The sequence below is a fragment of the Alligator mississippiensis genome, chromosome 8, assembly GCF_030867095.1.
Source record: "Alligator mississippiensis isolate rAllMis1 chromosome 8, rAllMis1, whole genome shotgun sequence".
Lineage (NCBI taxonomy): Eukaryota > Metazoa > Chordata > Crocodylia > Alligatoridae > Alligator > Alligator mississippiensis.
In genome coordinates, this window is record NC_081831.1 from 34,334,252 (window position 1) to 34,361,289 (window position 27,038).

Below are 27,038 nucleotides of genomic sequence, written 5' to 3' on the forward strand. Positions count from 1 at the left end.
AGAAATCTTGAGGTTTTTGTTTTTTTGTTTTTTAAATCCCCAAGTGCAATTCTCCAATGTGCTGCTTGAATCTAGGGGACTTCAATTATAAAAGCATCCAGGCAATTACCGGGAAGGATTCTTGGCACTCTTGCTCTTATCAGCCATGCTTTCTCAAACCTCAAATACTGCTGGGGAAAGCAGAAAATGTCCTGTCCCTCCACATTCTGAGCATCCACTCCTGTTTTTGCAATTTTGGTTTTAATTTCACCATCCTACGACAGTTGCAGTTTGGAGCAGGTTTGAATGCTGTACCTGTAAGATGCTAGATGATTAAATGAGGGATAGAAGTAGGAAGATGTACATTACTGTTGCAGGATTCAAAAATGAATTTATTTTTACCATGTGCTGAGAGAAGGGGAAGCAACTTGGAGCAGTTTGCAAGCTGCTAGTAATTTCCTTGAAGTAAAATTTCAGTGGCTAAGATACAACGCAGAATAATGCTGATAATATTACTTACCACAGAAATTGGTGTGTGATGTCTTCTGTGGAGCACGTTGGTGTAGTAGCCTGAAGTTCACTCTTTCATTATGTCCCTTCGTGGTCTAAACTTCCCCAATTTGAGATGGGTTAATAAAGCATGTTAGCTGGGCCACTGTAACTATTATGTGTGTTACAGCTGCACCTAGTATCTTAGGTGCTTACCTGCTTTGGGTACTTTCAAGCAGGTCCTTGGCACCCTCCAGTGTGAGACAAGTATCCCTCCCCGTGTGACGAGTCTGCTAGAACAGCTCTTGTGTCATTTTACCAGCTGTTTAACTTGGTGCACAGAATTGCAATGAAAGATTTAAACTTTTTCTTCACTGTTCTGAATGGAGCATTGTTTTGACTGCTTTCAAAGACGAGCTTGTAACTGAATTGTGCTCCTTGCTATCAGTTTGTTGCTTGGTATGTATTTGAAATAGCAGATTGATTTAAAAGCTGCAGAGGAGCATTGCCAGCAGAGGGCAGTGTTTAGTTTTGGCATCAAAGAAGCCTTGGCATGTGAGATCAACATTCCACCACAGGATCTGCTATAGCACCAGCAGTGTTTCACAGACCAGTGCTAATAGGGTTGTTCCTCCTGCCCTGAGAGATGTCCTGTTGATATTCATCATCAAGCAGCAGGGGATGGGATGTGAAGCAAGTCCTATTTTTGGCTGGTTTGGAGAATTCTAGCTTTTAATTACTTATTACGGCCATATCTCTAGATCTTCTGTCGATGGAGCTTAAGTTTTAGGGGCAAGAGGTAAATGTAACTTCATGTTGCAAGAACTCAATTTTAATGGGGTCCTGTTGTGTTCTTTTGTCTCCCAAAGACATGCAGGATTAATGTTACTGTGATGTACCATAATGTTTGTATCTGCAAGGAACAAGTGTCAAGGTGAACGCCACACTACTTGTCTTCACCATTCCAACAGTGGCCAAAAGAAAACACTCTTAATCTTCACTTTACATCCCCAGCATACCTTGCTGGCTAAGTTCCCATCACTGTCTCTTCTCCTTTCCAAGTAATTTTTCTGCTTCAATGCAATCTACCCATAATATTTTCAGTTCTGCCAGGGCAGAGGTTGTGGGGTGTGTTGCTAGCTCATGTACTGCATCTGTAAATTTATGAAGACAGGTTGTAACGGCCACCCAGTGCCAGTCTGCTCTGTTGCCCTTTGCTCCCGGGGGAGTTCTGTAACCATTTCCTTCCTTCCTGCTGTTTGAATGAAGCTGCAGCATGGAGGAAGGAGACTACTGTTGGTCTCAAAATGAGAACTCTTCCCCTTTTTAAAGGTTGATTTATTAAAATGGATCTTTGCTTCCTTGAGGAATATTGAGGTCAACTGTCCTTATGTTCATAACTGCAGCCTACTGGCATTTGAAGTCCTTTTATAAAGTTGCAGTCCCCTATCTTCTGTATGGCAAGGAGCTTTGGGCAGTACATACTAAGCAGCTGAGGGCTGGACACAGTTCTTGAATTGTGGCATGCACAGTTGAAATGCTTTTCTGCTAGCATTTCACTTAGAAATCTAACCTGCTTGTTTGAATTCCTCTGCCTTCTTTCAGATTTAAGGCACAACATATTAAAAAAACAACTTGGAAGTACAGGGTTCCTGTTTCCTAATACAACCACCCTTTTCAAAGGCCTACTGAAAAGTTTCTTGGGCATCTCCACTCCCTTTCCTCTACTGATTGGAGTGTGAAATTAGCAAATCTGTGTGCATTGTTCCCTTACTCCCCAAAAGACTAGCATCTATTTGATTGGCACATTGGAAAATGGAGTGCTTACAAATTAATTCTATCAAGGTCTTACCCAGGACACTTGCTTCTGAGCAATCGTGGCTGCTTGTCCTAGTACTGAATCTTATTCGTACTTGTGCCAGCAACTCTTGGGCCTAAATCAATAACTGGAGGCATCTTGTTGCTGAACATTGCAGTGACTTCTGGTGTATGTATAGGTGGGGGGAAATTCAAGCTGCTTTATATAAAAGGTTTTTGAGGACTGAAATCCTGTAATTGTGTTTGCCTACAGAAAAACTCAAATCATTAACCCTGTCCACTCTGGCCTTGTTTTCAGTATGGTGTGAGGCCCGTGACTGTCAGGAGTCATTCTAACTGACCTGATGCTAAACACAATTTAACTCGCGATCTACACAGACTGTCAGGCATCATATGAGATCACAGGTAAACAGTACAGGAAGCATTAATCAGGGTTCATTTTAACCAGCCTTACTCTAATGAAAGGGCAAATCCTTGGCACAACCAATATACAGTACACCCATTATTCTGTATTTAGATGGTATGTTAGTGCTGCTGCATGTCTAACTTGAAGGTTTGTCTATAAGTCAAAGATAATGGCAATATGAAGGAAAAGCTCCTGCCCCAGAAGCAATTGAGAGAGATCCTAGGCTAGTAGAGGAGGATTAATATTGGTGGATATATGCTGGTGTGTCAGCAGTTCAGCATGGAAGATTTGCATGCGACTTGCTGTGTTTGTTGGATTCATCGCTACCAGCAGTATCCCCTGCAGCAACACTTGCTATAGGCTGCTGTTCTCTCTGAGCTGATTGTTTCCCTGTACATCTTTTATTTAAAAGCCACAATGCTCTTGTTGATCACCACTGGATTCATGGGCTAAGTATTGGGTGGATCAGAGCTTGGTTGATGGTTAGAATTACGTTTGAAAAGCACTGAAATCCCACTGAAGTTGATCCAGTCCTTGGTCTTTCCTGAAGTTCCATGCTCTACATGGTTTGTGACTTCAAGAGTTCTTGGTTATAAGGCTTTTTAGTACCCTTGCTTGAAAACTTCTGCCCCACCTCTCAAACTGGCTCCGTGTGGGTGCTGCATGCAGCACGGGTCCTGGAACAGATGCCACATACAGCTAATGTCCAGATGGGATGCCATATGTGACTTGCAATTCCTACCAACATCCCCATCCAGACCCCACATCATTGCTGTGGAAAGGATAATGCTTAGTTATATGAGGCAGGTATGTTAGAAGACCCAGGGCCAGCACCAGGGGCTCGATGATGGGGCCCTATCTTTGACACGCCTGCTTTATATTTTTGAATCTACAAATTGAGGCATGTTCAACTGTGGGCTCTCAAGTCTTCTAACGTAACTTCATATAACTAAGCATTATCCTTTCCACAGCAACGGTATGCGGTCTGAATGGGGATGCTGGTAGGAATTGTTTGGTAGAGTACCATCATAAACATCTGCTATAGGCCTTGGGGTCAGTCTGGGATTCCATTTCCCAGTGATACTGTCTTGCTGTGTGACGACATACCAATCACATCACCTCTTTTACCACATCTGTTGTCTGGGGAAAACTCTTACCTTCCAGCAGCGTTGTGAGCTTTAATGTTTGTGAAACATTTTGCTTGGAAGAACCTTTGCTTTGAGATCCCCTGGTGTAGTCTCTGGGCATAAAATTGTGGAGCATGAGACAGTGTTTTAAGGAGAGTGTTCTAACAGTGAGTCTTTTTCTTTTGGGTTTGTTGTAGACCTTTGTGGGATAGTATTGCTGACTGGGGGTTCGGTATTTCCCCTTGGTATGGAAGGCAGTAAAATTTCCTTATTTGGAGACTTTACTTGAGTTTGGTTGTAAGACTCTTCCCATTTCTCCTATGAGTAGGTGTTCAGAGAGTTTCATGAGCCAGTTACTAACCTGCCAAACCTAGGGATTCATAACTCTGTATGTAGATGCTCTTCATGGAAGAGTGACTCTGTGATGCATGAGGCTGGATTTCTGAGGTGGCTGTAACCTTAGTATGCTGGTATTTCTGAGCTGGTTATCTGTGCTCTAGGTATTTATACCACACAAACTTTGGTGTCTGAGCACTGGTGCCTGCAGAAGCATTGGCTAACCACACAAGCTCATGTGTGTATCATGCATCAGATAAAAGTAGCATAAAATCCTCCCACAGATGCTTAACAAAGTGGGTATCCAGCCCACCCCTAGGTTGCCTTTCGAAGCAACACAGTTTTGTTGTTAACAGTTGCCTATTGAGAACGTTGGTTTTGAAAGTCCTTGCTTGAATTTTGGGGCTTTCAGCTCTAGGTCACTGTCTGAATGCAGCGAGGGTCCAACCTGTGACCAGTTACATTCAGCCCAGTTCCTAATGGACAGCAGTCTACATTACAAATTGGCTGGTGTTGCCACAACCAACTAATGGAACTGCTCCTGAGGCCATGAGAGTGAGCTCCTCACCCCATTCTTGGGGCATAGATGGAGAAATATAAGAAAGTTTCCTCTCTTGCAGGCCAGACATTGTACCTTTCCCCGTCCCCTTGAAGACGGAAACCTTTACTTTATCTCCAGAGCTATTGGGTCAGCTGTCATTGGTTTCTAATGAAGAAAAGAACATACTGCTGCCTGTCTGACAGGCACTTAGAAACCAAGATATTTGTATGTACTTTTAATAGATTGTGCAAAGCTTCACAGTAATAAAATCTGGGGAAGAAGGTTAAAATAAATAAAAACGAGCTGTCCCTGATTTTCTCTGGCTGAGTTTCTGGTGCCAAGTGAGCGCTGCTGTAGCAGAGCTGAAGTCATCCAAGACTTAATGAGGCACTGGAAGACACTGTTAATTGAGGACAAAATATAGCAAAGGAGCCTGGAGTCCTTTTACAGCAATAGGAGCAATAAGCCCTTTTTCAGATGCAAACAGAAGCATCACCTAATTTTACCTTGAGGCCTCCTTTTTCTCGGTGCCCTTCTTGATGCGTGGGACAATGTGCTTCTTCAAGCTTCATTTCCCTAGAGTATGTTGGAGGTTAGCCTGAAACTGGTGGTGCTCTAGGAGCAAGGGAGCATGAACTGCCTTTGGAGCTGGGTTCCTATCAAGGCCTGTGCACAAACACTCCATTGTTATTTCAGTGGTGTGGACAAAAGGCAGGAGAGGAAGCAAGGCGGTTCATCTGGGTTTCTGCGTCAGAACTGGATCAGCCCTCAAGCCCTGATTTGGTCTGAGCTGTAACTGGTGGTGACAGCTAAAAGCATCTGTGGTTATTTGCCTGCCTGGTGCAGAAGAACAGCACTACAACCAGTTCCTAGTTGCAGTAGAAACATGGACCCAGCTGGAAGTGATGGCAGAAGATGATGTATGAGCTTAGAAGGGACTGCCTTGGAGTTCTGTGTCTGCTGTTTCTGTGTCTTTCCTTCCTAGTAGTCCCTGCTGAAAGGGGGGGCCTGTGCTTGAGCATCTGGGGGCTGGTGATGCTTGGTCTGCTCCCCTGTCTTGGGGCTGTGCTTGTCACAATGCTTGTTGCAGGTGCCTCGCTTGGGTGTGGGGGAAGAAATGCTGTGCGCAGAGGAAATGGGTGCTGGTGGCTTCTCATGGCTGTTGCAGCGATGAACCAGGATGGGCTCTTTGGGGTGAGACTTGCTCTTTAAGAGGCGCTGAAGCAGCTGCTTATCTGATCTTTCCTTCCTGAAGTCGTCCTCAAAAATCTTGAGCTATGGGGAAGCAAATAAAAAAAAAAAAAAAAAAAGAGAGAGAACTGATGCAGGGATCTCAAGGCAGGTCTGTGCAACTGAGACATTAAGCCAGCTTTGAACATGGCCCAAACCCTATCCAGGCCCATCTGAGAAGAGACTCATTCCCATCTCCTGCCCTGATTTCCTCTTCCCTATAAGGCCAGGGCTTTCTATAGTAGAGCAGGAGAAAGTTTCAGCTGTTCACCTATCTAGTCCTCAGCCTGGCAATTAGCTGCCTTTATAAATAGGAACACAGGATGGAAAAAGGCTAAGTCTTTGAGCCCAATACATGACTAGTGTTAATCCTCAGGCTTTGCAGAGCAAGTGTTCTGGGATGCTGAGGGTAGGGAGCCTTGTGCCATCTACCTGGAGACCAGGAACCTATTGCAGGGGTGGAAATGAACTTGGTATGCCTGGAGATCAGGGAGCTTGCACATGCTGGGCATGACTGGCTGGAATGAGTTTCTTGCATTGCTTTCAAAAAGCTTTAAATAGCTTGTGGCTGCTGGACGCTGGCCAGCTGTGTTTGACTGGGATCACAAGAGCGGGATTTTTTTGAATTGTCAGTTCAACGACCTTCTCCTGAGACTGGGAAGTCAGGCACTGTTCTTCCCTGCACCTGCTGTTTGTGCTCACTGCTGTAAACTGAAGGCAGAATGTGCCATTGATCTTCCTTAAACATGCTGCTGAGGTGTGGGGGTCAGGCTGTAGCCTAGCCTACTCTTCTGCAGCTGTGCTGGCTCTGCAGAGCCTGTAGCAAAATCTTTTGTCATTAAAATTGGATCTAATTTCTCAATTCTTCTAAAGAAGAATTGCCATAATGGCAACTCCTGTTGCCATAATGTCCAGGAGTTGGCTGTTGAAGCAGGTCAGAGTAGCGAGCTGCTCTTGCTGAACTACTTCTTTGCTATAACCACATTTTAAATGCAGGATCTGCTAATGGCTGTAATTCTGCAAACCCCAATCCTATGAAGAATCCAGTGTCATAGTTGGGACACTTCACAAAGGATTCAGAAAGGACTCCCCTACATGCCCCCCTCAGTTCGTGTGCTATGTAACTTGTACAGAGCACTTAGGCAGGTCTTTCCCTCTTTTTCTAAAGCATTGGGAATTGGTCAGTGCCAAAAGCAGGAAGCAAAACTATCTTGGGTTCTGATCTAGCAAGGCAAACCTGCTCTCCCTACCTCTGTTCTACAGGGCTGTGCAACATTTCGCCGGCCATTTCATTTTGACGCAGTTTCAACTCATTTTGAGGTTGAAACAGCAAAATCAAAATGAAACAAAGGGCATCGATACAGCCTCAAACAAAACAAGGCTAGTCAAAACATTTTGACCCTAGCGCTGGGGACGGGAAATCAGTCCAGCTGGGCTGACTTCCCATCTCCCAATGTTAGATTGGGCCGGGTGCGGGGAGTTAGCCCAGCTGGGCTGGCTCCCTGGCCCCAGCCTGATCTAGCGAAATGTCAAAACAGCCTCACTGTTTTGACGAAGCAAAACGGAACAGCTGTTTTGAATCAAAATTAAATTCAAAACGGAATGCTGTTGCATCAAAACCTCGAAATTCAAGGCGAAACGGAATGGTGCCATTCTGCACAGGCCTACTGTTCTGCACTGATTGGGAGACGCATGTACATCTTGTTCAATTGTTCCATTCTTCTGCAGGTTGATGGCATTGGCAGGGAGGCCAACTAGGGAGGGACCCACCTGCTCCTGCAGAAGTGCCATCTGCTGCCTCATCTCCTCCTCCTTCTTCCGCAGCTTCTCGTTCTCTGCCTTGATTCGCTCCCGGTCTTTGTGTTCTGTCCTGTAATCTGCCTCATAAATTTCTGTCTGTGAAAGCAGGAAGAGGTGTCTATCAGAAATCTGCCTGCCCTTGCCTGATAAGGAAGGCTGCAAAGCAATTTTCATGCAGGGTCAGGGCCCCCTTTTCCCCCTGGCAGCTCCATGTATAATGATACAGTGTTAGAGGAATACTGCAGGGCTGCCCTGGGCTGGTGGCATATGGATCACCACTCAGCTCTTCCTGTGGGGCACTGAAGAGGCATGGAGTGCAGGGCAAATGGACATTAGCCAGACCCTTTGTTCCTCAGGTGTCAGCCACAGCAAATATCTAGGCATGCTTCTTCTCTCCTTTCCCCACACCCCAGTCACTTTTCCCTGGAGCACCTGCACCTCAGGGGACCCGTACCGAGTTACCTGGCACTTCAGGGCTTCCAGCTGGTCCTTCAGGTCTGTCACCTCTTTTTCAGGGTCTGAGCTGCTATTAAAATGTGGGAAGTGCTGGCACTTCCTGGGCTTGCAGCTGTCACTGCCTTGCACTTTTGGACCAGCTGCTTCGTGTTTCCTTGGAGAATTCTCCTTCACGTTCTTCTGAAGTGGGAACTGGAAATCTGGGAATTCCTCCCAGGGCATGGATGAAAACACCTCTGCACCCTAAGGAAAGCAATTCTTAAAGGTCAGCTCTTGGCATCCTCCAGCAGCATTACCCCTACTCAAAAATGACTAGTATCTTAGAAAAGCTGGTCAATTTAACATTGGGCCCATGGGTTGCTCTTTCCTTTTCCTGATACTGTGTACACTGCTAGCTGCAGTTCCATGTCAAAGTAACAGTCCCATTATGCTGCCACCAGCCAGGGTTAGGGATTCTGTGTGGGAAATATCTGCTGTTGAACCTGTTGTTTGTAACCTGGACCTTTTTGGGTAGAGGAATGGTCCCACCGGCTACTGTACCTGTTCCACAGCGTCTCCCAGGCAACACTGCAGGAACCAGCTCACAACCTGCTGGAACCCAGCAGGACAGGCCAGTTCTGAGTGCCTGTACGATGTATTAGTTGATAGAAATCCTGAGTCATGCCTGTATTGTTGGGATGGGATTTGTGATGGGAGATCGGACCATGCCTGAGGCACCAGATAGGAAAAGTGTAAAGGTAAAACTAAGGAGTCATGGTACCCAACCTGCTCTCAAGGGAGTACTCTGCCACTGAAGAGACTACAGCAGATATCCTGGCTGTCTCATTCCAGTAAAATTGGGTATTTTCTGCACCAGTTTATTTTGGGTAATTTTGAGTCATGATTACTGTAAGAGGAGGGTGCTCAAGCCACTCAAGACCAGTCTGAGTGGCTGATAGCAACAAGATGGGAGGGACAACAGTTCTAGGACTTTTGTCTTGATGTGACAGCATGGTCCAGTGATTAAGCACCACTTAAGAAATATGGGTTGTTCCTGCCTCTGAGCCAGCCCACTATATGACCTCAATCAAGCATCTTCCTTTCTGGGTATTAGCTTTTCTTCCTACCACCCTTTATTTATCTAGTCCGCTTCAGCTGTAAGATCCTAAGAGCAGAGGTGCTTGCTACACAACAAGAACCCTACATCTTCCTGGGGCATTTAGATGTTGCTGTAATACAGGTAACAGTGTGGTGGTTATTGTGACTGTCACCCTGTTTTGAAACCTGTGCTTTCAGCATGGTTGCACCGAAATGATTCTCTAGCACTGTGCAACTGGCTGCTGGAGGGTGGGACTGATTTAAGCTGGATCAAGGCTCCAGTATAGGTTCCTATTAAGAACAAAGCACAGTTGAGTGCTTATTGGACAGCTCAAAGAGTACAATTGTAACCAATCTGTCACTCTTCAAAGTCAACATCAACCAGGAAGACCTTGGGAAGTGCAATGGAAAGAGGACTGAGAGTGCCGACTGGCTGGCAAGGTCACATGATTTAAGACTACAATTTGGTTTTCACTGAGACGGCAGTTGCTCTGCTGTTCTGTTCTAGCCCCCATGCCGCAGGTGGTGAGTTCTTTGTGTGCTGTCTAACCCCGCTCAGAGGAGGTCCCTTACCCTTCTAATGGCTTGTCTACACTTAAAGATGAATGAGGATTAAGGTGAGATGTAATCTAAAGTAGTGATTTTCAACCTTTTTTTTGCACCAGGACCCATTTGTAAACATTGACCAGTCCTGACCCAGTGCCCCTTGCTCCCAACCCACTGCCCCCAGCCCCACAGTGTGTGGGGCACTGGTGGGGGCACAAGCAGCCCTTTGCAGGCTGGAACTCTTGCCAGCCTGCAAGTGAAAAGCCATGGTTTCCCACTTGTTTTATCCTTTAATGGAGAATCCATTTTTAAAGTTTGTTCACAACCCTTTCATATGCTCTTGTGACCCACGTGTTAAGAACTGCTGATCTAAAGCATCCTAGTGATTCCCAAATAACTCCCCTGTACACACTACTTCCAGAGTATATGGGTACTCATGGCTATTCTGGAATGGCTCTGCCTGAATAACTCTTCCAGAACAATTCCTGGTGTAGAAGGATCTGTTGGAGTCCAAGATGGACACCCAAATTTAAAAAACCTGCTCCAGATCCACATTTAACATGTGTATCCTGAACTGCAGCAGTGGCCTTTGAGGAGCACGTTTTACTTGGTGCTGATACCTGACCATGGTAGCCAGCTCCCTAGGCTTGCACGGCCCAGGACGTTCTAAAACCCATCTCTGCATCTGCACTAAGCTGCTGATACTGTCTTTCATCCCAAATCAGCAGCCTGATGACCAGGATGGGTGCCTTTCCAAAACCCAGGAACTGTTCTGAAGATAATGGGGCTCCTCTCCCACCCTGAGTGACAACTGAGGTGTCTGTTTTCTGAGCAGCTATCAAGCTATGCTCTTGAAGCCCAATGAATCATAGCCCTCTGTTTGTAACACTATAGCCTTTGGATGCAAGCCAAGATCCTGTATTCTAATGCAAGAGGGAGGAGGGTTTGTAACAGACTTACAGCTGAGGTCCTTTTCTCCCTGCTATGGTGTCGATTGCCTTCTAACTGCCTTACATACTCCTGTAAATGCTGGTTCTTCTTGAGCTCCTGGATCAGGGTTTGTTCGTAGTACTCCCTCTTGTTCTGAAACGGGCAGGCAGACAATCAGAAGTGGCATCTACTATCCAAATGGAACAGGCAGGGCCTGGATGATAAACTTGTCCATAGAACAGGATCCAGAAAATGAAAGCTTTCTCCAGTTATTGAGCCTTATTGAGAAACATCATGGAGACCCAGCTCTAAAGGGTGAGCTGTAATGTGTCTGCAAGTGCTAAGCCTTGCAATTCTTTCTGTTGTTTCGCCATGTAGTTTACCAGGAGCTAAACTGGTGGAAATATACAGTATAGTGGGCAAAGCATTGATCTGGGATTGAGGAGACCTGAATCCTGTCCCTGGCCCTGCTACCAACCTGCTGTGTGACCCCAAGCAAATTGCATCAACTCTACCTCAGCTTCCTCATCTGTGAAATGGGGCTAATGGTACTTCCTTTTAAGTGTTCTTAGAGCTACAGGCCAGGAGTTTATATGCAAATGATTTGTCACCATGATTCTAGCATGCTTTTTCTCTCGAGTGGCTTCCCCATACACCCCAAAGCCATTCAGTGTTAGAAGTGAGGAGAGGAGCTTTGGAAAATGATCTGGGCAGTGAGTATCCTTTCTCCTTCCGGCCCATCAGAATTCACCTCAGTTGTGAACTGCAGCAGACTTGAACCAGGGGTTTCCAGAGGTGAAAGACAAATGAACTTAATCCATGTTGTCACCTACCAGATTAGTTGGGAGGGGAAGCTGCTCCTGCTACTTGGTGTGCTTCATTTCTACCTCCAGTGGTGTGTGCATGTGTGAAGTGGTGCAGCAATGCTGTGTTTCAGGGAAGCTGGGAGGATCCTCAGAGAGAATATTGCTAAAGAACTGAAAAACTGACCTTACAAGTGACACTTCCAGCCCAGTTAGCTGTGAGGTGATGCTAAACCAGGCTCATCTTTCCTGTATGATCTATTGGTTCTGAGATTAGAGCCACAAGTAAACTTGGGTTATTATCAAAACCTCTGGCCTGGCCCTCAGGCTCCTCCCTGCATGATGCCCCCCCCCCCCATGCTTAGAAGGTATTGGGTGGCTATTTTTTCACCTGTTCATGCTCCAACTTCATGGAGAGCTTTTCTGTCTGCTGCTTGAGGGTGAGCACCTCCTGCTGCAGGGCCCTGATCTTCTGCTGCAGCCCCAGGGATGTGGTGTGGTAAATCTGGTCCCACTCTTGATTCAGCTTCATCAGCTGAAAAGAAGAGACAAGCCAGTGAGGGGCTGGTGGGAGGCTGGTGCCCAGGGGTGTAGTGGCTGTACTTCCAGCCTCCTGTGAGAGGCTGCTCTCTGTTCCAGACCAGCCCAAGGGAGGGATATGTTGCTGGGGGTCAAGCCCGCAATATCCATTGTACTATAGTGTTACAGGAATGTATAACTTCTGCTAGAAGAAATTTGGGAGATGGGAAGGATCTGGGATAGTCAGCCTCAGAGTTCTCATCCCAGAGTTCTCTATGCCTAAAACCCTACTCTGGCCAGAACTAGGGAACCACTCATTGTGATTGATTATAGGACTGTGGCACTTCAATGGTCACATCTGCTCAAGAGGTGTTATGCTTTCAGGGCTCAGTTGTGCACTTGTAGCGATCTTGTGGGCTGCTCTTCACAAAAGACTCTTGTCTGTTAGTATGTGACTAAGTTGCACTAGCTACCACCACGTCAAACGGTATGGTAGGAGAAGCTGTGGTTGTCATGCTAGGCAACTCTGGTTGAGTTCAGGCGGTGACCCAGCTGGCAGGTAGGACCACAGCCTGATCAGAGAAAGCATCCTTCCACACTGACTCTCTCCTGTGGTGATTTTGCAAATGCTGCTTTGGCCTCCCTCCTTCAAGTACAGTGTACAACTGCTCCTCCATCCCCCAGGCACTAGCCTCTCAGCTCCTTGGATCACAAGTGAAGGGACAGATGCAATGCAATCAAGTTTGTGCATGGCAGGGGATGACACGGCAACCCGGTGCAGTCAGCACTATGGGGCAGGACCGTTCTGAGCCTGGCTGGGAAGGGATGAGAGTAAGCAGTGGGTCCTGTGCCATATGCCCTGCCCCTTTGCTACACAATGAGTTGAAGGGAGCTTAAACCTTAAGGGACAAGAGAAGTTACCTCCTGATGGCCTGGAGCTATGCAGGAGCAGGACAGGAAGACGGAGAGTAGGGCCTGAGTGCTGATCCTTCTGGGCAGCAGTGGCTGAGATGACAGGAATGGGGGTGCACATTCCTTCCCCACCCCCTTCCCCTCGGGTGGAGCAACCACCTACATGCTGGGTGGGGAGGAATCCCCAGTCTAGGCTTTGCTCACCTCCTTGTTGATGCGCCGCAGCTCTGTGTTCTTGTTGAGCAGCATCAGCTTCTCCTCATCGGCTGAGGTCACCGTCATGCTCTCCGAGATGTAAGTGACAACCTCCTCAGAGTCGTTCCTGTCAGAGATGGCAGGCTCACTCAGCACTCCAGGAGCATTCTCCCTGCCCAGCCATCAGGAGAGAAGGAAAGTCAAGGACAGGACCACAAGAGCACAGCTTTACTCTTAATGCCAAGCCACCTCATGCAGATGGACCTTATAACAAGAACATGTATTCCTCTGTGAGGACCTATCCTTTAGCTACCCTCCTCACCCGGGCCTGGACATGCACTGTACTCACAACTAATGCCATATCCACTGGATGGCCTTAGCCTATGGCCCCTTGCTCTATAGACAGCTACCCTAGGAGCAACAGCTGAAGAGCACAGCTGGGACAGAACTGATGCTGAGAGAGATCTTGCTCTTACCTGGTAGTCAACATATCAGGCTATATGATCCATTCACACCTATCAGGCTGTAAGTAAAAGCCCTCTAAGGCTCCAACTTGATGCCAAGAGTCCAGCTGTCTTGCTGAGGAGAGCTCTGGGGATAAATTGCATAGATCTCACGCCAATTGGGGAAGTTCTTGGTAAGTGTATTTGCATACACCAGATTTGCATAAGCAACTTCATTGAAAGGGGGTTTAAAGGGGATTTTGGCTAGAAATGTGCATGTGAAAGCAAAAGCTTATAAACCCCAAGCAAGCTCCTAACAGCAGATCCGTGAGGGACCCAATCCTCTTGTCTCCTAATGACCCCACTCAGCAGTTTGTAAAGCCAAACAGACAGTATGGTACCAGAAAGTGTTGTTCCTGAGACTTTTCATGAGTGGAGCTGAACGATCCCCACAGAGAAAAAACATGCTCGTTGGTATATAACATCTCTTCTCACCAATCTGCAAACTAGATGCAGCTTTGCGCTTCTGCCCTGCTTCTCAGCAGGGGCTGTGGCTGTGGTAAAGTCTAATCTTACTGCAACTTTCACCACCTGTACCACAGCCAAGCCTTTGTAATTGTGCTGTGAGGTATCAGCATAAACAGCCAAATTCTGAGCAGACCTTGTTTTATGAAGTGACTCGAGCTTATTTTGTCAAACCATGGTCCCTGATTTCAGCCACGATGACTACACCTCCAGCGTGGTGTTTGTGTGTTTACTGTATCTCATCTTAGTTTCTTGTCCAGATTAATCCAAATCACAAACTTGCATCCCTGTCCACATCCAATAGCCAAGTGAAATCCAAAAGCAAAATATCTAGCAATTCCCATGTCTCCTTTTTTTCTACCGAGTTGTCGTCCTATGTGCAGCTCCCAGGCCAAAAGGCATGGGAATTCATATGCCTTGCATTACGCCTGATCTTAGACCCAACACCCCTGGATCTGGGTTGCTCTCTACCATGCAGTTTTACAGTTCTGAAACAAAGCCAAACAGGCCAGAACAGCATCCACACACCCACACAAGCATGGGGATTTCAGACCACAGTCATTTCATAGCTCTGTTAAATTACCAGACTTGCAAGTAACTAGCTTAAAAAAAAAAAAAAAGGGAAGGCTTTTCCTCAAGAGCATGTTGTGGGTTTTGGATTTGATCAGCAATAGCTTCTACCAAAGGGCTTTAAACCCCTTTCTGAGCAGCAGTTCAGTTGAAGGAGCTGTGATCACCGCCAGCCTTATAGCCGTACTCTTCCTCTTCCCACTTTCGCCCCTGCCTCTTTTTTTCTTCCTACTTTGCTGAGTTATCTTAGCCACTTTTACTTTGGCTGAAACAAGAACCGCCTGGGACAGCAGCAGCCTCATGGGATTCAGACAGCTCCCTTGCATTCACTGGAAAGGGGAAGCAGAGGGAAGGTAAAAAAAGGGCATTTGTATCTTGTGGAAACACTGAGAGGTTCTAATTCAGGTTCCGGAGCAGATCAGCAGATCTACAGATCTCTGACACCAAGTCTGAGAGGAAAAGCAAGATGGTATTTTTACTGTTTGCTGTCCCACAACCGAGCCGATGTGAAAGAGACTGCTAAGTACCAACACAAAGCCAGGAATGCCAGCAGCTCACTGTGGAGGGACTGGCCATTTTCACACACTTCTCTCCCCATGGTCTTTGTCATTTGCTGCAGTAGGTTGAAAGCATCATTGGACCTTTGAGCTTTCTGGGTTGTGCTCACATCCTAGACCACATTCCAGGCTTTGGAGCTCGTTACTTGATTGGGTATCACTTAGGTGTTTGTGGAGTAATGCCTCGTAACATTGTTTCAGTAACAGTCTGGCCTACAAGACCCTAAGTCAAGCTGCAAAGGTACAGTTCTCCCAACAGTATCAAGCACAGACTCTCCCATAAAGGGACTATGTTGCCCAACAGCTAGCACAGCCACTGTGTCATCACAGCCTGCCCCTTGGATCACTCTGAAGCAAGCAAATGGATGGGAGGACCCAGGGACACAAGTATCATGTCCACACCTTAGGTGCTGCTAAGATGGTTTTTGCTGTCTCTGGTTTCTGAGCCAGGTGTTTTGCCAGGTCAGATGACCTCAGCCCAGGAACAGGTCTTCCCCCAGTGACATCCACCACCTAAACAGAAATCTTTACTACACTCTTTCTGTCTTCCAGAGCTAGGAGAGTTGGGGAATTTCCAATGGCCCCAGCATACAAGAGCAACAGCCTCCCAGAGCAAAGGGTCCAGGACACGCCCAGTGTTTCAGTTTACCTTGCGATCACCAATACAAGCTGTCACTCTTGCATGCCACCCAAGAAGCCTCGATTGCTTCCTGTGCCTGGAACACCACCCTTTATATCTGAGCCAGATTCACTGGAACTGAGCAGCCCTTTGACTTGTTCCCATCATGCCTCAGGGACAGAGCTACCCTGTAGAATATCCATCTCCCTCCCATTTGCAGCTGCCCTTTATACCAGCCCAGCCTTTCCAAAAAGCAGATATTATCTTCACTGGAATAACACAGGAGTGTGGAGAGCATCTCCCCTGGCAGTCTGCAAACTAGAAAGTCTGAACTGATTCAGATGGACTTGCACTGAGCCAGTCCATTGACACAGTTACAACTATGCACAGCTCCTGTGTGTGAAAGTAACCTCACCTATCACTGCTCCCACTGACATTTTGTGCTTGCTGTGAGGCTCCTTGGCTGACCAGCATGAGCTGTGTGTGGTACATCTGAGCCCCTCCATCCTTGTGCTAGTTTGCTGAAGTCCCACCACTCAGCTGGTCAGTCAAGGTTTTCTCCTGGTTCCTTTGGTAGCATTGGAGAATCTTGAAATGCTGTACAGGCTCTTTGAGGCATTCCTTCTGCCCTCTTTCTCTTTGAGCTAAGAGCCAAACAGCATTTACATCAAATATTTGACAACTACAAATTAACCTGGCCTTTCATTTCTTTCCAGGGTCAGTCTTGCAACTGGAAAGCAGCCAGCAGCCCAAGCTTGGGATTGGTCTACCAGTATATGGATGCCTGGATTTGGTAGCAAGGGGCTTGTCATAACTTGGATCCTCTGGGCACACTGAGAGGCAGCACTGTAAAAGACCCCCTCTGCCCCTGCCAAAACAGTCTCCAGGATCACTGAGTCCTTTGCAAGCAGGTACTTGGATAGCTCTGAAATATAAACCACATCTTCCCATGTCTTTGTACACTCCTGTGCCCCAGGGGAGACTGTTAGGGGGAGCCTCAGCCTCCCCTGCCCAAGACTGCCTCTGAGGCAGCAGTTTGCTCGCAAGGCGAGCAGTGTTAAGGCAGGAAGTGATGACGTTGATGCAGGAAGTGTAGGCTCTGGTGGCAGGAAATTCTGACATGAGACAAGCTTGAAAAACCCACCCTGCTCTTTGTTACCTGAGCGGTGGCGTGTTTCCCCCAGTGGAGCGCAGAATGCCCCCTCCCCCTGCACACCTTCTCGCTGCCTTTCCAGTAAGGGGCATTCAGTAGAGCTGTTGCTAAAGGCCAACTTGGCAAGTGGGTGGGAAAAGTCCACTGGGATGGAAAGGTCACTGGGTAAGTGGACGAGCTGTTAAATGGACTGGTTCATTGGTTACCTGGATAGCTCACCCATAGCCCTCTTCTAGCTCTACACTAATCTCATGCTGGGGGAAGTCCCCCTGTGTATCTACGCAGCTAACTTCCTCGTGCAGCCCTGTCTCTGTGCTGGGGGACTAGGCTCAGGACTGCTTTTTCATGACGGCTTGTTTCCTACAAACTGTGTAGAAATGCAAGAGTGTGGAGGGAGTTCTACACTGTCCAGTTGCCAGATCAGCTGTTGTGGCATATAGTTTGGGCAGCTCATGGTCTGCATGGAGGCCTCTGCCTGAGAAGACTCTCACTTGGCAGGAATGATTGGTGGCACGCTCCATCATTAGGATTTTCTCTGTATGCCAGGGCTTAGGCTGAAGTAGTCATGTGGGGACATCTACCCCAGGAAAGCACCCTAGTGGAGATGCAGTGTTCCTTTGTAAGCAGCCCTGTCTTCCCCAGCATCTCTCCCAGTGAAAGAGCTGTAGGTGGTCAGATTGCATCAATGCTAGGGGTGTTCCAGCCTAGCTATGCCAGCTAGGGGTGGCAAATCTTCAGTGCAAACCATGCCCAGATCTCCAACCTTCATGGGTGGGTGTTCAGTACTAGAATCTGATATCCTGACTGGGGATGGGAGAGGAGCAAAGCAGAGAAATGGCTGAGCACTTCTTGTTCAGCACAATGAGTGCAGAGGCTGATACCATTCCCAAAGCAGTGGCTGCTCCCCTGCAGTGTGCATTACCAGCAGGGAGAACTTGACAGAGCTGTCCTGGAGCCAAAGGACCCAAGACATGAATGTGTTTTATTTGGGGGGTTGGTGAGTGGTGTGAATTTCTCACCCTGCTTGCTAATGCGATGTGCTTTCCCACGGCCTGTCATTGGTGGTGGGAATGCCACCCATGTTCATTCTCATCATCTCTGTCAGTCTGTTGCTATAACGGGTCCATGGGATCCTGGGTTTACAAATGGGGTGGAAAGCATAGGCTATTCCCAATGGCCAGGAAACCCTAGTTCGGTTCCTGTCTTTTTATTCCCAACAGTAAACTGTAGGTGGGAGTTGGAGATTTAGACCCAGGGTGGGAAAGGGTAAAGTGAAAAGTGCAGCCTAGTGGTTTTGAAAAAGAGGATATACCCTGGAGGAGCCTGGAAGATTGTTAGCCAAAGGGAGAACATGCAGAGAGAGGCACTGAGGTGGCCAGAAAGGAAGCTGGATCTTTACATTCTGGTGTTTCCAGCCATCAAAGCAGGGCGAGTGGTACACTTGTTTGTGGAAACATAGGGAGTGAAGTCCAAGTCCTGCTACTTTGTGGTAGTTTTGCTATTGACTTCAATACAGCCAGGATTCCACCGGGATTTTGAACTGAACTTGGCCATCCCTTCTCACCAGAGCTCAGAAGCTGAGGGGAGGTTTTAATTTCACCCACACCAACTCACACTGCCTTGCTCATGGCCTCTCTGTTGCAGTCCACAGAGGACAGCCTCATGGGGACTGTACTTCTGAACATGCTGTTACTCCAACAGGGATAGATTGGACAGACAGGGTTTTGCTTCAGATACTTGTTGGAGTAGGTAGCTCAGAAGTACACGTATACTTTAAGCTCAGCACCCAAAGGGTTATAAAGCCATGGGGAACCTCTTTTAATGATGTATTTCTCACCCAACTTGCTGCTGCTTCCATATTCATACCATATTCTCCTCCTCTCCTCTAGCTATGGCATTGATTGTATTCATGGCATGAGAATCCCACTGTCAAACCTAGGAAACTTCACAACCCTGGGAAACTTTACACCCTCATTAGCTCTGTATAGTTCCTGGATGATTCACTCCAAATACAGTGAAATTTAAATGTTGATCTAGTCAAACCAGAACAAATTCCTATTTTAGACATACTTGAACCATTAGACTCCTTAGTTGTAACAGTTTAGCTCAAGTCAAGAACTTACTGATGCAAAGGGAAACCACTTGCATTAGGGGTTTGCCCTAGTTTGTCTAGACAGGATGTTTTATGAGCACAGCCAAGGCCTTATATTTGATTTTCCATTCCTAATAAAGTGTCACTCCTGGGGGTTTTGGAAATCAGTTCAGATGCTTAAAGGATTGGTATCCTGAGTCTGCAGAGAGTAGCCAGACTTCCAGCTGTGTGTAAGAAGATACAAGGCATTCAGCCTACATACAGTACAGCGGTGAAGTTTCTTAAGCTGGGTTCAAACTCAGATGTGGCTAAGTGGGAAGAAAGGTTGGTTCTCATTGGTTAAAACATTTTGCTTTATAACTAAACACGCCCTTCACACTAAATTCTTCTTGCTAGCCATGAAAATATACTGTATCTGTACACAATAAGTAATTATACAGCAAAGAATGTATTATCTGTAGTTAGTGACTGTAGTGATATTTTAATGTCACCTTGTCCTTCAAGATTTTAAAAGTAGTTGAGCGCATCCTCTAATAACTCATTTTAATGAATATGTTGGAAGAAGAAAAGTAGCCTTCCTGCTCTTTCATTACCCAGTCAATTTCTTAATTTTGGATGAACCAGGTGAATAGACTGAAATGAAGCAAATGAAGATGTGTGGGAAGCCGGAGGAAAAGCAAGGGCAACATTGGACCCCTGCTAAACCAGATGGGACAACTGACGCCCAGGAAAAAGCCAGCCTATTAAATGCAGGGGTTTGGGTTGTAGCCAACCCAAATGGTTGGAGAATAGTTATTAAGCAAGCTTTCAGGTTCAAAAACCCTTCGTCATGCTAAGGAAGCTTCAGCAGTTGGTGTGTGCTCTTTCTGGATGGAATGAAAAGCGAGCATCATAGCCCAGCCCCTGGCACGGATCTTCGAGAACTCCTGGCACTCTGGTGAAATGCCCAAAGACTGGAAGAAGGTCAATGTGGTGCCTATCTTCAAGAAGGGGAGGAAAGTGGATCCAGCAAACTACACGCCCATCAGCCTGACCTCTATCCTGGGGAAGGTCTTAGAAAAGTTTATTAAAGAGGCCATCTTTAATGGACTGGCTGACGCCAACATCCTGAGGGATAGCCAGCACGGGTTTGTTGCAGGTAGGTCTTGCTTGACCAATCTCATTTCCTTTTACAACCAGGTGACCTATCACCTGGACAAGGGAGAAGAGATATATCTTGACTTCAGAAAAGCCTTCGATCTGGTATCCCATGATCACCTCTTGGCAAAACTGGCCAGTTGTGGCCTTGGGTCCACCACGATCTGCTGACTGGGAAATTGGCTCCGTGGTCAGACCCAGAGGGTGGTAATTGACGGAAGTCAATCGTTGTGGTGCCCTGTGACCAGTGGGGTCCCCTAAGGCTCTGTCCTTGGACCCATATTGTTCAACATCTTCATTAATGATGTGGACATTGGAGTCAGAAGTGGACTGGCCAAGTTCGCCGATGACACCAAACTTTGGGGCAAAGCATCCACACCAGAAGACAGGAGAGCAATCCAGGCTGACCTGGGCAGGCTCAGCAAATGGGCGGATGAGAACCTGATGGTGTTTAACACTGAAAAATGCAAGGTTCTCCACCTTGGGAGAAAAAACCTGCAGCAACCTTATAGGCTCGGCAGTGCTACACTGGCTAGCACTATGGAAGAAAGAGACTTGGGGGTCATCATTGACCACAAGATGAACATGAGCCTGCAATGTGATGCTGCGGCTAGTAAAGCGACCAAAATGCTGGCTTGCATCCATAGATGCTTCTCAAGCAAATCTCGGGACGTCATTCTCTCCTACTCAGCCTTGGTGAGGCTGCAGCTGGAGTACTGCGTCCAGTTTTGGGTCCTACAATTCAAAAAGGATGTGGAAAAGCTTGAGAGAGTCCAGAGAAGAGCCACATGCATGATCAGGTCAGGAAAACAGAACTTACGATGACAGGCTGAGAGCTATGGGGCTCTTTAGCCTGGAAAAGCACAGGCTTGGGGGTGATCTGATGGCCACCTATAAGTTTATCGGGGTGACCACCAGTATCTGGGGGAATGTTTGTTCACCGAAGTGCCCCAAGGGATGACAAGGTCGAACGGTTATAAACTCCAGCAAGACTGTTTCAGGCTGGACAGAAGGAAGAATTTCTTTACTGTCCGAGCCCCCAAGGTCTGGAACAGCCTGCCATCGGAGGTGGTTCAAGCACCTACACTGAATACCTTCAAGATAAAATTGGATGCTTATCTTGCTGGGATCCTATGACCCCAGCTGACTTCCTGCCCTTTGGGCGGGGGGCTGGACTCAATGATCTTGCGAGGTTCCTTCCAGCCCTAACGTCTATGAAATCTATGAGTCTATGAAATATTTCCTCTAGACCTGCAAAAAACACTCCTAAAGTCAAAACCCAGTGTCTCGCTTTACTGAATTCTGGTGCTAAATGCTTAGCTAGGGGCATATACTGTTGTGATTTGACTTTCTTTAACATTTTATCTCTAAACACATACTGTTTGAATATTGTTTTATTTTAATGTGAATTAATGTGAATGTAGTAACCAGCAGCACAATTATAAGATGGGAAACTCCGTTCTTAAGAGCACAGAGGCAGAAAGGGATCTTGGAGTCATCATTGACTCCAAGATGAACATGGGATGACAATGCAAGGTCACGGTCGGCAGGGCTAACCGGACTTGATCGTGCATCCACAGGTGCATCTCAAGTAGGGCCAAGGAGGTGATTCTCCCCTTCTGCGCGACACTGGTCAGGCCACAGTTGGAGTACTGTGTCCAGTTCTGGGCACCCCACTTCAAGAGAGATGTGGACAACATTGAGAGGGTCCAGAGGAGGGCCACCCGGATGATCCGGGGACAGCAGGGCAGACCCTACAATGAGAGGCTACGGGACCTGAACCTGTTCAGCCTTCACAAGAGAAGGCTGAGGGGGGGACCTGGTGACCATCTATAAACTTACTAGGGGGGGACCAGAAGGGTTTGGGAGAGACCTTGTTTCCCCTAGTGCCCCCCGGGATAACAAGGAATAACGGCCACAAGTTGTTGGAGAGTAGGTTTGGATTAGACATCCATAAGAACTACACAGTGAGGGCGGCTAGGATCTGGAACCAACTTCCAAGGGAAGTGGTGCTGGCTCCTACCCCGGGGGTCTTTAAGAAGAGGCTTGATGCCTACCTGGCTGGGGTCATTTGAGCCCAGTTTTCCTCCTGCCCAGGCAGGGGGTCGGACTTGAAGATCTACAAGGTCCCTTCTGACCCTACTTCTATGATTCTATGAATTTAATAGATTACAGTAAATGTAGGGCTTTATGTTAAGTTTCTAGAACTTAATTTAATTGCAAACAAGTTACCTATGTCTTGGTAAAATAATTTAATTTAAATCAGGTTTTTATCTATCTTTCTGCTCACATTAACTGGCCAGCTTAAACCCTTTTGAGCCACAGCTGAATTTAAACTGGTCTTAGACATAGGCTTGTTATTTGATTGCCCTTGGGTCAAATGTTTGAAAGTGCTTAGCAGCCTAGCTCCCAGTGACTATGATTAGCACTGTGGGTATTTAGCATTTGTTAAGACTGAGACAATGGTTTCTCAAGCAAGTCACCCGTACACTAGGTTATTTGTGAAAATTTTGGCTTAATTCTGTATATCCCCCAGAAGCTCTCAGTTTTCAAATGATATACTGCATTTATCTCGTGCCAGTTCATTAAATATCAGCTACTCTTGTGATGCCCAGTACTACTTACTCAAGTGAGTACAAACAGTTCCATTTATATAAATACAACTGCTGTGCATACGTTTGCAGGGTTTGACCTAATGTGCGGTGTGAGAAACTGCATATGATCAGGACGACATGACTAGTATTCAGGAGTTTCTGCCTTACTAGGATCAGAGGGATTTCATATTTTGAAGATGTGCAATATAGCATAGTATCGGTGCTAAGTGTTGCTACTACCATTGAGTTCAGGAACCATCAGTTTCAGCATGCATCAGCCTGGAACCAGGGAGTAGAAAGAACTAAATAATTGCTGGTTGCAGGTAAGCATGCACCTGCGTGAATGAATCCCTGTTGTGTTTAGAAGCAAATGGGCTTAGAAACCAGAGCTGGGAAATCCCCATTGCCAGAGCCAGAAGTCTAATTGCAGTGATCTCATTGTAACTGTGTAACTTGGAGTATTACCCGAAGCATTCAGGCTTAGCATAGGAGTAGCTAGCACTATATCTTTAACCATCTTCTGTAGATTATCTACAACCCCTTTGACCATGGATCAACTGATCTGATTTGGGAACCGGACCCTTTATGAGGGCCAGTGATTCTGGTGCTAAATAAGCCCACTGAGTTTGGATTGGTTGTTAGGTTCGGTTCAGGCTGTGGGCAAGAGTCTTAAAAAATGACTTCCATGTCTACAGGATTCAGCCAAAACAGGTGATGGTAAGAAATATTTGTGCCTATAATATGAAACAGATCAACAGGGATTTGTGTGGCAAGTTCTAAGATTATATGATGTCACATGAGAGACCTGGATATGGTTGTAGGGTCTTTCGCAATAACTGGCATTGATTCTTTCTGCTAAACACAGAGGCTCACAGACGCTTTGTTTGCCCATGTAGACAAATCCTTTGTCATTCCTATGGATCTCCTAACACTATGATAAAAGGTTCTCTTTCAAAATGTGTGAGCTGTCAGTAACAAGGATCCAACCTGAAACCTGTGGGTGTAAAGCCCCATGGAGTGTTTTAGCTTGTAGAGGTTATTTTGTTTTGGAAGAGGGAGAGTGTGGAGCAGGAGAACATAAGAATTGCCATTTACTGTACTGGATCAGACCACAGGTTCAACTTGTCCAGTTACCTGGGTCACACAGTAGTAGAGAGTGGATGCTGAAAGGGAGAATGACCTGGGCATGACCAGGGTTTTTTCCACTGTTCCTCTCACTTGCAGCCTCCATTTACGGTGAGGAGTGAAAGAAGGCAGGAGGCTGAAAGATGTCTTGCATTTGGAGCAGACAGTGAGGAGGTTTTGACAGTCTTTTGTTCCTGTAGGAATTAACTTCCCAGCTCTAGACCACCCTCTGAGAGAGCTCACTCTTGCTCAGACACAATAGTCTCTGCAGGCTAGAGTCCTGACAATAGCACAGTAGATACAAATCCATGGTGACTTTATATGCTGCAGAAAATTTGGCCATCTACACAGTGTCACAGATTCAGAGAAGTTTAGGGCTGGAAGGGACCTCATGAGATCACTGGGTTCAGCCCCTGTGTCCTGCCACAATAGTGACCCAGCTGAACAAGGCAGGGTCTGCAAGGTCACTTGGGAGGTGACCACAAACAGGCAGTCGCTGGCTCTATATTTCACAGCATGGGTATATAAATCACTTGACTGATGCTGCTATGCAAAACATGCTGGTGCAGTCATCCCAGATGTGTTTGGCTAATCATTTTTTGTTTGGGTTTTGAATGAAGTCAGTAGCAGGCACAGTACAGGCCAGCAGGCTTATTTCAACAGCAGCATAAGGTGTCCAAAACTCCTGCAACTGGTGCCAATTACAGTAGCTTCACTGAAACCAATGCAGTTACACCAGTTTCTAGGGGTGGAGAAATAGGCTGCATCCTACCTGGATAGTGAGGCAGAATCTATTATGAAGTAGTCTAAACTGCATTTTTGGGCTGGGTGCCTCTTCCCAGCTCCACCACTGGTCTCCTGAGCAAGGCTCTTGACCCCCTGTGCCTCAGTTTCCTTATCTGTGAAATGGGGAGCGGGCTTTGTTCTGACAGTGCAAAATGCAGTTTTGGGATGAGTGAAATCACTGCAATGAGAGCAGTAACCATATTTGGCTTCTTGGAAGAAAAATGGGGCTGGGGGGATTTCAGGGAAGCTCAAACACTTCATTTCTGTGTTTTCAGAATGAAAGGCTCTGTTTCTGTTTGAAAAGGACTTCTTTTTCAGGAGGGACTGGGGGAAAGCATCCATCACAAGGACAAGCAAAATGTTTGTGATTATTAAAAATAGAATTACAGACAAAACTGAAAGTATACTTGTATCCTTTTATAAATCTATGGTGTGTCTGCACGTTGAATACTGTTCACAGTTGTGGTCCCCACACCTCAGAAAGGAGCTAGAGAAGGGCCAGAGAAGAGCAGCAGGGATGATGAGGAGTATGGGAGGGGCTTCCATAGGAGACACTGAAGAGGTTGGGCCGGTTCAGTTTAGAAAGGAGAGGACCGAGGGGCTACATGAGGAGGGTTTTCAAAGTACTAAATGTTGAAGAGAGTCAGTGGGGGTGCATCATTTACTCCCTCTCAGGCTACAAGAACGAGAGGTCACACAATGAATAGAGCAGGCCATCAGTTTAAAGCTGACACAAGGAGGTTCTTTGCAGCCTGTGGGACTGGGCTGTGGAAGTGGGGTGCGGGTGTAAGGTTCGACCTAGAAACTACTATGCAAAGCCTAAGCAAAAGTGAATGTTATGTGTCGAATGCCCATCTGCAATGATAAGGAGCAGACAGTCTTAGATAGAGGAAGCTTGAAAACAAAAAACAGAATCAGAGGTACTGGGACAAAGAGCTCATTATAATACTAAAAATCACACCCCTAGGCAGAGAAGATATATGCTAATGAAACATATATGTATGTTAATGAGATACACAGCTGAAACACAGGTATAGAGACATGCTCAGTAAAGAACTCCTTGCGTCACTCCTTTATAACCAATTAGCAAACAAGGATGCTTATGAAGATTCAACTCTTGTATATAAGGGGCTCAGTATTGAATATGTGCTGTGCTTGTCTTGTGAAATTATTCCGCTTGCACCTTTTATTGCTAGCAATAAATCTTTTTTATACTTTCACCCCTGGTATCTTTATTGGCCTTTGTATACTGGGCACGAACCCAGACTTGAGCTGGGGCCTAACACGGGGAGAGCTGCCCGTTGGGCTGGATTAAAAAAGGGATGGAGGAAAGGGGCAGCAGTCGCTAGTGAGCCTGGGAGGGCACCTTACCGCCCTGGGCCTTAACTGCTGGAGGCTGCAGGAAGAGCAGAAACGCCCCATGGCAGATGCAATTCCCTCTCCCAGACAGGCCTGTGCCCCCGGCCCAGCAAAGGGCAGTTCTGAGGCTGAAGCAGGTAGAGGCCCTGAAAGGAAAACGGGCCGTGCCCCTTCCCGGGGGGGCGCTGTGTGGACCCGAGCGGAGCTGAGGCGCGTCTGCCCCGCGCCCGCCGGGGGAAGGAGCCCGCGCGCCGGGCTGCGGGGGACGGACCGGCTCGTGCCCCGGCTGCGGGAGGCCGAGTCCGCGGTGCCCGAGCGAGCCTCGCCGCCCGCGGGCAGCCCCGGGCCGGGGCTCGGCTTTGCCCTCCCGGCCCCGGCGTCCCGCCCGGCCCCGCCGACGCGCGGCCCTACCTGGGGAAAGGCGCGTCCTGGGGCCGGCCGAGCTGCTGCAGGCACAGGGCGGCGGGGCCCGGGGCCGGGGCCGGGGCCGGGACGGGCTCCGGGCTGCCCAGCAGCTCCGCTTTGCTCGGGGGCAGCGCTAGGAAGACGCCCGCGTCCATGGCCGCGCCGGTCCCCGCCGCTCGCTAGCGGGAAGTGCGCCGCGCCGAGCGAGCCGAGCCGAGCCGAGCCGCCGCGGGAGTTTCGGCGGGGCGGGGCGGGGCGGGGCGGGGCGCAGCCCGGGGGTCCCCGCCTGGGGACACTGAGTCACGGCGGGCGGGTGGGGGCGGCCTCGAGGCCCGGTGGCCCCACGACGGGACACCTGCCGCGACACCTGCCCGAGGGGCCCGAGGGGCGGGTCTGGGAGCCTGGGACGGGGGCGCGGGGCCGGGGCATCACCGCGGCCCGGCACGGATTGATGCATGCCCACGAGCTCGTCCCGCGGCCGGGCCGGGTGCGCTGCCCGGCTTAGGGCG

General features: G+C 47.7%; 1 protein-coding gene across 1 annotated transcript; it reads right to left on the reverse strand.

Annotated features, from left to right (window-relative positions):
* Nucleotides 1–4,916: 4,916 nt before the first annotated feature.
* Nucleotides 4,917–26,740, reverse strand: LOC102564785 (TNFAIP3-interacting protein 3). The gene is made up of 7 exons (XM_019481881.2): nucleotides 26,536–26,740; nucleotides 13,174–13,336; nucleotides 11,930–12,073; nucleotides 10,766–10,888; nucleotides 8,189–8,425; nucleotides 7,697–7,822; nucleotides 4,917–5,971 (listed from the first exon to the last, which is right to left on the reverse strand). Exons 1-7 carry the CDS (start codon nucleotides 26,682–26,684, stop codon nucleotides 5,678–5,680), a joined length of 1,236 nt encoding a protein of 411 aa, XP_019337426.1. The 5' UTR covers nucleotides 26,685–26,740; the 3' UTR covers nucleotides 4,917–5,677.
* Between the last annotated feature and the right edge of the window lie 298 nt (nucleotides 26,741–27,038).

Coding starts and splice junctions, on each gene's coding strand:
- LOC102564785 (XM_019481881.2), bottom strand. CDS start 26,684: ATGGACGCGGGCGTCTTCCTAGCGCTGCCCCCGAGCAAAGCGGAGCTG. Junction 13,337..26,535: donor CAGGACGCGCCTTTCCCCAG/GTAGGGCCGCGC, acceptor ATGGCTGGGCAG/GGAGAATGCTCCTGGAGTGC. Junction 10,889..11,929: donor TGAAGTTGGAGCATGAACAG/GTGAAAAAATAG, acceptor TGCCCGTTTCAG/AACAAGAGGGAGTACTACGA.